This window comes from Solanum verrucosum, unplaced genomic scaffold (assembly GCF_900185275.1).
Source record: "Solanum verrucosum unplaced genomic scaffold, falcon-dt-bn FXZP01001320.1, whole genome shotgun sequence".
In the NCBI taxonomy this organism is placed as follows: domain Eukaryota; kingdom Viridiplantae; phylum Streptophyta; class Magnoliopsida; order Solanales; family Solanaceae; genus Solanum; species Solanum verrucosum.
This window is the reverse complement of record NW_026019919.1, coordinates 76486-88998: the sequence shown is the minus strand read 5'-3', so window position 1 is coordinate 88998 and position 12513 is coordinate 76486. Positions and strand designations below refer to the sequence as shown.

General features: G+C 40.4%; 2 protein-coding genes across 2 annotated transcripts; both read right to left on the bottom strand.

The window, feature by feature from the left end:
• Positions 1 to 1479: 1479 nt before the first annotated feature.
• Positions 1480 to 3583, bottom strand: LOC125823282 (uncharacterized). Its single transcript, XM_049502675.1, has 3 exons — positions 2376 to 3583; positions 2076 to 2214; positions 1480 to 1947 (listed from the first exon to the last, which is right to left on the bottom strand). The coding sequence occupies exons 1-3, from the start codon at positions 3581 to 3583 to the stop codon at positions 1480 to 1482; spliced, it is 1815 nt and encodes a 604-aa protein (XP_049358632.1).
• Positions 3584 to 3588: 5 nt separating this feature from the next.
• LOC125823275 (uncharacterized) lies at positions 3589 to 4965 on the bottom strand. The gene has a single exon (XM_049502668.1). It carries the CDS (start codon positions 4963 to 4965, stop codon positions 3589 to 3591), a length of 1377 nt encoding a protein of 458 aa, XP_049358625.1.
• Positions 4966 to 12513: the final 7548 nt, after the last annotated feature.

Below are 12513 nucleotides of genomic sequence, written 5' to 3'. Positions count from 1 at the left end.
CAAAGCGCTGAAAAGTGAAAGAAAAATATATACTACGCGAGAATAGCAGAAAATGATTCGATGAAGACTCTCTTTTAGAAAGAGAAAGAAAGAAAAACTTATCTGAGTGTGGTAGCCGACTCTACTGATCATGACATGCAATTTGAATTGATTACCCGATTTGTCCATCCAATCTATTCATCGACCATTGTTGATCATCTAATCTTGATGTGGAGTTCCAACTATTTGACGAAGTCTTAACTAATTTCAAACTCTTATTCGCCTTATGATGTCCACGAGGGTTTTTGCCACTAAAACTCTTTCACTTTGAATCCTTCAACTCACATTCGCCTCATGGTGCCCGTTAGGGTTTTCACCAGTAAAACTCTCTCATTTTTATTTCTCTCAACTCACATTCGTCTTATGATGCCCAGTTAGGGTTTTCACCAATAAAACTCTCTCATTTTTTATTTATTTTTTATTTTTTTTCACAGCTCACCTTCGCCTTATGATGCCGAGTTAGGGTTTTCACCAATAAGACTCTCTCATTTTTGTTTCTCCCAACTCACATTTGCCTTATGATGCCCAATTAGGGTTTTCACCAATAAGACTCTCTCATTTTATTTCTCTCAACTCGTATTCGCCTTATGATGCCCAGTTAGGATTTTCACCGATAAGACTCTCTCATGGTTTCATCATTTGTACTCTTAACATACGTACTCTTGACACTTCAAAGGTTGATCCAAAGGTCTTTATCCAACTTTTGTACAAGGTTAGAAAGAAATGATAAGATGAAGTCTCAAATACGAATTTAAATGATGGGATCGACTTTAGCTTTGGGATAGAAATAATAAAACATAAAATAAAAAATATAAAAAAAATGACCTTTGCCCCAGTTTTTTACAAATATGGAATTTTGGATTTTTTGTTTGGTTAGACCGAACACAACGACAGGGTTGCCTACGTATCTTGTTGAAACAAGAATCAGGTCAAACGTTGTTCATGTCGATTGATTTTCTTTTTTTTTAATTTTTATTTTATTTTATGGAAGAGCCAATGAAGCAGAAGAACCAAGGAAGTAAATTAACTCTCAACAAGGGTGACAACATATGAATTAATACTTAGACACAGAACTAAGAATTTCCATTAGATCAACCTTTGAAATGTCAAGTCCAAACATAAGGGTTTCTAATACCGAAAAATCACATCATATATAATATCTGTTCACAGCATCAGCATTGATGACCATTTCTGTCATTTTGCCTTCCATATCTGCTAAGTAAAGAGCACCATTGGATAATACATTCTTTACAATGAATGGTCCTTTCCAATTTGGAGAAAATTTGGCTTTGACTGCTTTTTTGATTTAATGACCACATCATCCACATAAACTTCGATTTCTTTATGCATCATATCATGAAACATGGTTGTCATTGCCCTCATATAAGTTGCACCAGCATTTTTTAATCGAAAAGGCATAACCCGATAACAATATGTACCCTATGGAGTGATAAAAGACGTTTTTTCTGCATCTTCATCATCCATAATAATCTGATGGTAACCCGTATAGCAATCCACAAAAGATGCAACCTCATGTTTAGCACAATTATCCAACAAAATATGAATGTTGGGCAAAGGAAAATCATCTTTTGGACTTGCTTTGTTCAAATCACGATAATCAACACACATTCGCACTTTGCCGTCTTTCTTAGGGACAGGTACGATGTTAGCTAACCAAGAAGGATATTGAGCGACTCGAATAACTTTGGCCTCAAGTTGTTTTGTGATTTCCTCTTTAATTCTTACACTCATGTCAGTTTTAAGCTTTCTCAACTTCTGCTTTACTGGAGGGAACTTAGGATCAATCGGCAACTCGTGAACCACTATGTCAGTGCTTAATCCAGGCATGTTATCATAAGATGACGCAAAAACATCCTTGTAATCAAACAGAGCCTGAATTATATCTTCCTTTTGATGTCGAGCATGTACGCTTATCTTAGTCTCTTTATATTTTCATGATCCCCTAAATTTATCGTCTCAGTTTCACTCATGTTTGGGTTTGATTTATTCTCAAAAGATTTGAAATCCCTGCTTACTTCTTCAAATACTTCATCTTCATCATATTCGATTTCTTGACTTATTATTTCAGGATTAGGTCGAAGATTAGATTGGATTTTCAGATCCGATGAAAAATTCTGCATGCATGTCATATCACTAGAATTGGCATAGAAAGAACTGTATTGAAGAAAAATAAATAAATATTAAGACTGAAATAAAAACACAATTACATCCTATTGAAAAGGAAAATAGTGAGTTTGAAATAAAATGATGACACAAAATCCGAATTACAACCCTTGAATAAATCGAATGACAAAAAGAAAAACAAGACAGACTACCAAGACTCATTCTTAATGGGGAGAGGAGTGGCCTCCCAATTGTTCAGCTGGACATCAGGACCAATGAATTGCACATCTCTGTCGCTAGTGCCTTCTTCGAGTTCAATCACATCAGCCTCGACGAATAAATCTTGAAAATAGTTGATCAATTCTTCGTGAACCTCCAACACTAGCTCTGGGAGTGGTGACTCAGAAGATGCTATTGTGCGGGCTTTGAGGAAAGTTTTGTATATGAGTGGTATAGGCTTAGTAAGTGACCATACATCTCTCTTCTGCTTCTTGGCCTTCATTTTTTCCTCGACTCTAGGCTTGTATCCTAAGCCAAAAGTACCTAGACTCTTTCGTGGAGTCACTCGATAAGCTATCCCTTGCAAGAAGATCCCCAAGCCTTTACCTGGTTCAAACCCATGCTTCAGCATTTCATTTACCATCATCACAGATGCCATGGGTAGTTGTGGTTTTGAAATGAGATTCCCCTCGAGGATATGCTCAACAACCACTACCTCAAAAGCTTGATAAACCAGTGCCTCATTCTCATTATTTGCCTTGATAAAAGGGAGGGAAGAGTCCTTGTAGACTGACAGATCCCCCTCACCATGAACAATCACTTCTTGTTGATCGTATTCAAACTTAACCATTTGATGCAACGTAGAGGGGACTGCCCCAGCCCTATGCACCAATGGTCTTCCCAACAACAGATTGTAGGATGCATTAATATTCAGCACTTGAAAATTCACGGAGAAATCGACAGGCCCTATTTTTAGTATGAGCTCTATCTCCCCAATGACATCTGTTTTGGACCCATCAAACGCCCTAACACATACGTTGTTAGGTCGTACCCTTTCAACATTAACATTCAATTTTTGTAGAGTTGACAATGGACAAATATTTGCCCCAGAACCTCCGTCAATGAGAACTCGAGTGACATATGAAAGCTCACACTTTACAGTGATATGGAGGCCTTGGTTATGTCCCGTACCTTCCACTGGTAGTTCATCATCTGAAAAGGTGATGCGATTTACCTCAAAGATTCTCCCAGCAATCTTCTCTAACTGACTCACTGTAACTTCATTAGGAACATGTGCTTCATTCAGAATCTTCATTACATCTTTACGATGTTCATCTGAATGTATTAACAATGACAACAAAAAGATTTGGGCTGGAGTTTTCCTTAACTGTTCCACAATGGAGTAGTCTGACAATTTCATCTTTCTTAAGAACTCCTCTGCCTCCCCTTCAGTGACTGGACATTTAACTTGCATTTGTCATTTTTACATTTCCTTAATTCAGTCGGGGCATAACATCTTCCCGAATGAGTCATTCCTCCTATTTCATCTACTTCTTCATTGATTTCTTTCCCGTTGTATGTCACGACGGTAGGCTCATAATTCCAAGGGACAGCCTTGGGATTAGTCATTGGAAGTTGGGACACTGGCCTAATGATCACAGGTGGAATATAGGCTCCTTGCACGATCAAGATAGGCTTGTCTGGCCCTCTTGGAACAACCAATCTTGCCTCTCTTTGACTTGCCCAAACATCTTCAAGTGCTCCTTTTACAGTTAGGATGGGTGCGCTTGATGGGGTTAACTTTTCAGACGTACTTTCCGCCCCTGAAGGCATCATTTTTGTTAAGTCAACGACATTTGCTGAACTTTCCATGCCAGTTTCAACCTTAAGGATTGGCTTGTATGGGACTGCAACTTCTTCGTGGTCATTCATCATCTCTAACATGTTTGTTTCAGTATGTCTGGGCAGTGGATTTTGATTGATTTTCGGTCCATTTGGGCTTTCAACTATAATTCGACGAGTATTGATCAAATATTGAATTGCCTTTTTCAAGTACCAGCATCTTTCTATGTTGTGCCCTGGGGCATCAGAACAATATGCGCAGTGCTGGGAATAATCAAGATTTCTCGGAGGAGGATTCGACATCTTTCTTTCAATAGGACTCAAAACATTCAACGTTCTTAATATTTGAAACAAGCTAGCATATGATTCTTCAATAGGGGTGAACTCATCCTTAGCTCCATTTCCCTTCTTGTATTCTTTTCTAGGACGAAAAGGAATTCTAGTTGTATTTTGGTGAATTTGTGGGGGTGATGGATGATTTTGAGGAAGTGGTGCACGCCATTGCGGATAAGAAGGGAGAACATTTAGTTGTGCGCTAAAAATGGGATATTGAGGATATGGGACAGGATATTGTGGAATTTGGGGAGAAAAGTAGTGTTGTGTATGATTATCTTGGGCATAGGTTCGAGGTGTTGATACAACGGTGGCTACATCTTCCCTTCTTTTCTTCCCTCCAATATTTCCAGAACCATTTTGAAGCGCTTGTGTTGTGGCTTTTAAAGCAGCTTGGCTTACGATCTTCCCAGACTTGATGCCATTTTCCACCATTTCCCCAATCTTGATAACTTCGGCGAAGGTCTTCCCGACGGAAGAAAGCAAGTAATGAAAGTAATCAGGTTCTTGGGCTTGGAGAAAAACATCAATCATCTCTGATTCCTTCATTGATGGTTTAACCCTAGCAGCTTGCTCCCTCCATCTAACGGCATATTCACAAAAAATTTCCGTGGTTTTCTTCCTCATGTTAGCAAGTGAGGAGCGGTCTAGCACAATATCAATGTTATATTGGAATTGTTGCACAAAACATCAAGCCAAATCATCCCACGTATGCCAGTTGGTTATATCCTGATCTATGAACCATTCAGACGCAATTCCTACTAGACTTTCCCCAAAATAGGCCATGAGCAACTCTTCTTTGCCCTCTGCACCTTTCAATTGATTGCAATATCTCTTCAAATGAGCTACGGGGTCTCCGTGACCATCATATTTCTCAAACTTCGGGGTTTCAAAACCAGTAAGCAAATGGACGTGGGGAAACATGCACAAATCACTGAATGAGATGCCTTTGTAGCCCCCTAGTCCTTGCATATCTCTTATACTCTGTTCCAAACTCTTCATTTTCTTAGCCATTTCTTCATGCTCCTCATTCTTAATTGTTTTCTCAATTTTGAAAGGGGAACTATATTGATGAGTCTGGGGATAAGAACTTGGAATTTTAAGGGCCTCTTCAGGGGTGTAGCCATGGTCATGAAGAACTTGGAATGAAGGATCATTGTTGGATTTGGGCACCACTGTTGGATTTGAAGTGCTATTAGTCGGTGCAGTTGGCACAAATAGCGGGTTACTCATCATAGGTGTATTCAAGGGACGCACTGTAGAAGTTTCAGCGACGTTCGATGTGTAAGTGTAGGGGCCGAATCCAGGTGGATAAATTGGATCATTGGTCGATACTTGGATAGGGAATGGCATATTCGCATTCAGGTATTCCCGAATCGAAGATGGAGGAGCTTGCCCATTAATCCAAGCTTCATACATTTCGACCATTTGTTTTCGCAACATTTTTACCTCTTCCACAGACACCGATTCTTGTGCAACTGTTTGGACGTCGTCATTTCCCGACTCTGTTCCCTCCTTGCGCGTCATCTTCCCTTTCCCTTTTGATCTGGTGTAGTATTGATGAGATGCCAACTCTAATCACAAACCAACCACCTTAAAACTCTTTTTTTTTTTTTTCTCTTCTCTTAAAAAAAAACAAACATGTTAGGGTTTAGTGTTTTGCAAACGATAATCACACGTTGTATGTTATGCACCTAAATTATTTATGTTTCTAAAATGAGTTTCGGAAGGCTTTTATGTTTCATCCTGGCTTTAGACGACTTGATTACGTCTCTTAGTCTTATATTTTACTTATTTGAATAATTTTGAAACGCATTTCGATCGAACCCGTTGAGGGTTGCCTACGTATCATGTTGAACATGAATCAGATCATTACGTAGTTCGTGAAAGATAATAATATATATATTTTTTTTAATTATTTTTTTTTAGAATAATAAATGTACATGAGCTGACCAAAAGTAAATCATTTTCATTCATTTTCAAATATTCTTAACACAATGATTTGAATAAAACATGAGAATAGAAGTAGCTAAGACTAAGATAGACTCAAAATGATTAACAAAAATATAAATAAATAAAAGCAACAACTAATAACTAAGAAAAGAAAATAGACTCGTGTCACGACCCAAGCCTAGGGCCTAGACATGACCGGCGAATGGGGAACCTGAAGGAACCCCAAACAAGCCTCATAGCGTATCATTACACATCCTTGGTCGCGGAAGCAATTAAAATGACCATAAGCGATAAGAATAATCAAGGGGAAATCGGGACTAAGGGAGCAAGAAAAAGAAGAAGAAATGATACATAAATACCATAGATGAGTCAAGTTCAAGCATAATACACAACTTGTCCAACACCACCTCTAAACATGAGTACTTAGCGGGGGCCAAGACAAACTACCGGGCTCACCCTCATAGTCAATACATAACAAAAGAAGAAAAGTCTTATACATAGCAAAAGATCATAAGCAACGTCCCCGGAATGGAGGACTCACCAATAACCTCGATAGAAAATCGTATTAGCCACGCGGAGGAGGATGGTCAAGCGGTGCTCCGGTCCCTACATGGTGACATCATGTAGGCATAGAGTATGCATTAGTATGTTTGAATGTACTAAGTATATGTGATGCAATGCAATGCTACAATAGATGGACATCATAGGAAAAATGCATAATCATACCCGATAGATAGCACATTAATGAAATGATATATATAATGACGCTTACATAAAAATCATATTTAGTGGGACGTAGTACATGTGTGGCGAGTGACCATCAATATAGTATTTCCAAGGCCTACCACCCCCTTGGAGAGGCGAAAGAGGTACAAACCCCTCAATGTGGTTACCCGGGCCTACCACCCCCGAGCTAGGGACCAAGGTACAAACCCCTCGATATGGTTATACGGGCCTACTACCCCCCCGTACTAGGCAACCAAGGTACCAACCCCTCGATACGGTTATACGGGCCTACTACCCCCCGTACTAGGCTTGGTCGACTCACAACACTATATAGAGAAATCATATACATGTATCCCTTTTATCATCATTTCAATAATTATATAATCATCCGACTCCTAGGATGTACATTGGACCTTCCATTTCCTAAGAATTCTATAAATGGCATTTTATCAAACACATGGTGGGCTATTGTTCATGTAGATAAAATTATGTCTTTCAAGAATACTAAGTCCAACCAATTCCGAAATACATATAAATCAGCCCACCAACAACATACATATATATATCAACCTTCATAATTTGATAATGGAAGCATGAAAACCATAAACATCACATAATAATTCCATTTCATGATAATATGCAAAAATAGACCATAATAGAATGTGTATTAGTAATTCCATAATTCAAGAGTTCATAAATGATCATAAGGACACATAAACTTGAAGTAAAATAGAGGATAAATGGTTGGACTTGTGGAAAGGATGGTTTCCATAATCAACCCACATACCTCAACTTTGGAGAATCCTTGATGAAGATTGGAATGGAGAATTGAAGCTTGAGATTGAGTCTTGAATCCGGAATTAGAGCTTGAGATATTTGAATTTGGTTGAAGATCTTGGTGGAATTTTGGAGAGGGCTTAGAGAGTGTTTTTGAGTGTTTTGGAGCTAGAAAAATTTATAACTAAGTGTGGGACATATCCTCTTTTTATAAAATAAAAACGTCTCCAGCCGCTACAGTAACTTTGCTCACTGAAATTTGCAATTCTGTCGAGACAGGTTTTACGAAAATGATCATAACTCCCTCATCCTAACTCGGAATGAAGTGAAACTAGGTGAGTTGGAAAGCTAACTCAAAGGGATTTCATTTAATAGGTGGTGGCCCTTCCAGTTCCTTGTGTGCTAAGAGATATGCCCCTTTAAACTTGACCCTGAATATTGCATATTTTGCGATTTTCGAATTTTGATACGATTGTTCTAAAATTTGGGTTAGATGCATTTCCTACTCAATTTGACCCCCTGAATAAGAATATGAAGTCGAATTTCCGAAATCATGTACGGATTTTGAGATATATGGAAATTACAATTATAGGTGTTTCCGAAGCACATTTTCGAGCCTTTTGGGGTCGTTTCAATATCTCCCCCTTGGGAACATTCATCCCCGAATGTTAAAGAAACGTACATGAGGGACACAATCATGGCAATATCAGCCCACATAAGGATGCAACAATGCACTTACACCTTATTTCAAAAACCTCAACATAGTTGTAAAACCACAATGAACTTGTCAACTTAAACATGAATGTATGCAATGACATGGGGGCTGAACTTAAGACATGAAATTTTATAAAGGGCTTAGATCAATACCTTAGGCTTGAGTGGAGTGGAAAAGATAAGGATATCGTCTTTGCATATCCGCTTCGGCCTCCCAAGTAGCACTTTCAACTTGTTGATTTCTCCAAAGGACTTTAACGGAAGCCACATCTTTGTTTCTCAACCTCTTCACTTGTCTATCTAAAATCTGGACCGGAACCTCTTCATAGGTCAAATTATCTTCAACAACATCCACATAATCAAGAGACACAATGGCATTCGGATCACCCACACACTTCCTCAACATAGACACATGAAATACCGGATGAACCAAATCCATTTCGCTAGGCAATTCCAACTCATAAGTTACCTTGCCAATTCTCCTCATCACCTTATAAGGACCCACGTATCTTGGGCTCAACTTGCCCTTCTTACCAAAACGAACCACACCCTTCATGGGTGACACCTTCAAATAGACCCAATCACCAACTCGGAATTCAAGAGCCCTTCTCCTCACATCGGCATAGGACTTTTGGCAACTTTGGGCCGTCTTCAACCTTTCTCTAATCATTCTAACCTTCTCAAGAGCCTCCATAACTAGGTCTGGTCCTAACAAAGCCACCTCACCAACCTCAAACCACCCAACCGGTGATCTACAACGCCTCCCATAGAGAGCCTCAAAAGGAGCCATACCGATGCTAGAATGATAGGTATTGTTATAGGCAAACTCATTCAATGGAAGATGATCATCCCAACTACCCCTAAGCTCCAATACACAAGCCCTAAGCATATCCTCAAGTGTTTGGATAGTCCTTTCGGCTTGTCCATCCGTTTGCGGGTGAAAGGCCGTAGTAAGCTTAACTCTCGTACCTAGACCCCTTTGAAAGGACTTCCAAAAGTGTGAAGTAAATTGAGTACCACAGTTCGATATGATGGATAGAGGAATCCCATGCAACCTTACCAAGTTATGAATATATAACCTTGCATAATCTTTCGCTCCATATGTTGTCTTTACCGGTAGAAAATGAGCCGATTTTGTCATCCTATCAACCACCACCCAAATAGAATCAAAACATTTTCTAGTCTTGGGTAAACCAACTACAAAATCCATATTAATTTCTTCCCACTTCCAAGTAGGAATCTCTATGTCTTGGGTTAGACCACCTGGCCTTTGATGTTCGGCCTTGACTTGTTGACAACTATGACAACCGGAGACGAATTTGGCAATGTCCTTCTTCATGCCTCCCCACCAATACACATCTCTCAAATCTCTATACATTTTGGTGGAACCGGGGTGAATGGAGTAGGAAAAATTATGAGTCTCCTCAAGAATTTTCTCCCTCAAACTATCAACACAAGACACACACAACCTACCTTGGTACCTAAGGGCACCATCTCCCCCTTGGGAGAAAACTTCCACTTTGCCCTCTTTCACCAAGGCCTTCAATTCTAACAAGGAAGAGTCAAGATCTTGTTTTGCTATCACCTCATCAACCAAGGAAGACCTAGCACCATCAACAACGACCACACCACCATTACCAACCTCTTCCAACCTAACCCCCAACCTAGCCAACCGATGCACCTCCTTAGCCATTTCCCTATCACCAATATCAACATGAGCTAGGCTACCCATAGACACCCTACTCAAAGCATCCACCACCACATTAGCTTTACCAGGATGATAATGCACACTCATATCATAATCTTTAAGAAATTCTAGCCACCTTCTTTGTCTCAAGTTGAGATCTTTTTGGGTGAAGACATATTGAAGGCTCTTATGATCGGTGAACACATCAACATGTACCCCATACAAGTAATGACGCCAAATCTTTAAAGCAAACACCACCGCGGCTAATTCAAGATCATGTGTAGGATAGTTCTTTTCATGCACTTTGAGTTGTCTAGAAACATAGGCTATCACCTTACCATTTTGCATTAGGACACAACCCAAGCCAACTCTAGAAGCATCACAATACACAACAAATCCCTCAAGCCCATCCGGTAGTGACAATATAGGAGCGGACACAAGTTTATCTTTCAAGGTTTGAAAACTCCTTTCGCACTCGTCGGTCCACTCAAACTTAGCCTTCTTTTGTGTCAACTTAGTCATGGGAGAAGCAATAGAAGAAAACCCATTCACAAATCTCCGGTAGTAACCCGCTAAGCCCAAGAAGCTCCTAATATCCGACGGGGTCAATGGCCTAGGCCAATTTCTAATCACATCGGTCTTCTTAGGATCTACCTTAATACCATCCCCCGACACCACATGACCTAGGAAGGCAACCTCCTTCAACCAAAATTCACACTTTTCATACTTGGCATACAACTTCTCCTCTCTCAATCTTTGCAACACAACCCTCAAGTGACCCATATGTTCTTCCTCGCTATGCGAATAGATTAAAATATCATCAATGAAGACCACAACAAAGGAATCAAGGTAGGGTTTAAAGACCCTATTCCTTAGGTCCATGAATATAGCCGGTGCATTGGTCAACCCAAAGGACATGACCACAAATTCATAATGCCCATACCTAGTCCGGAAGGCTGTCTTGGGAATGTCACACTCCCTCACCTTCACTTGATGATACCCGGACCGAAGATCAATCTTAGAGAAATGGCTAGCCCCTTGCAATTGGTCAAACAAGTCATCAATCCTAGGAAGAGGATATTTATTCTTGACGGTGACCCTATTGAGTTGCCGGTAATCAATACACATCCTAAGGGACCCATCTTTCTTCTTCACAAACAACACCGGAGCACCCCATGGTGATTGGCTAGGCCTAATAAAACTCTTCTCCAACAAGTCCCTCAATTGTTCCTTCAACTCCTTTAACTCCGCCGGGGCCATACGGTAAGGGGGAATAGAAATGGGTTGAGTATCGGGGATGAGGTCTATGCCAAAATCTATTTCCCTTTCGAGAGGAACACCGGGAAGGTCATTAGGAAAGACATCAAGGAATTCATTTACGATCGGAACCGACTCTATAGGAAGGGTTTTGGACTCCACATCCTTAACACTCACAAGGTGATAGAGACACCCCTTAGAGATCAACTTACGGGCTTTAATGCAAGAGATGAACCTACCCTTGACTACCACATTTTGGCTTTCCCATTCAAGAATGGGTTCACTAGGGAATTGGAATTTGACCCTACGGGTTCTACAATCAATGGAAGCATAGTATGCATGCAACCAATCCATCCCAAGAACAACATCAAAATCGACCATGTCCAACTCAACAAGATCACAAGACAATATTTTATGCAAGATGCAAATAGGACAATTCCTATAGACCTTCCTAGCAACAATATATGCACCAATAGGAGTAGACACCTTATATGACTCACGCAACAATTCGGGCTCAACATGAAACTTTTTGGCAACAAAGGGGGTGACAAAAGAAAGAGAGGCACCCGGATCAATTAATGCATATACATCAAAGTCAAAGATTTTCAACATACCGGTAACGACATCGGGGACTTCATCGACCCCTTGCCTCCCATGCAAAGCATATAATCGATTGTGCCTTGGGGCACCATCTTGTCGGCCCCCTCTCCCCAAAGGAACGGCATTGGCACCTTGTGGACGGACCTCCTTACCCTTGTTGCGATTTCGAGGACAATCCATTGCCTTGTGCCCCATTTCCCCACAATTGTAGCAAGCACCGGTATTTCTCAAGCACGGGCCACCATGGCCCTTACCACACTTCGGACATACATCAATAGGACCCATACCACCAACACCTTGTGCCCTTGGAACATCATTGTAAAACCCCTTATGGGGCGCATGAGAAGACCCTTGGCCTTGATGAAACCGGCCTCCCCTTCGACTTTGGATCTTGCCCTCAAAACGGGCCCTCTTGGCCTCATGACCCCTCCTCTTCCTCAACTTCTCCTCCTCCATTTGTT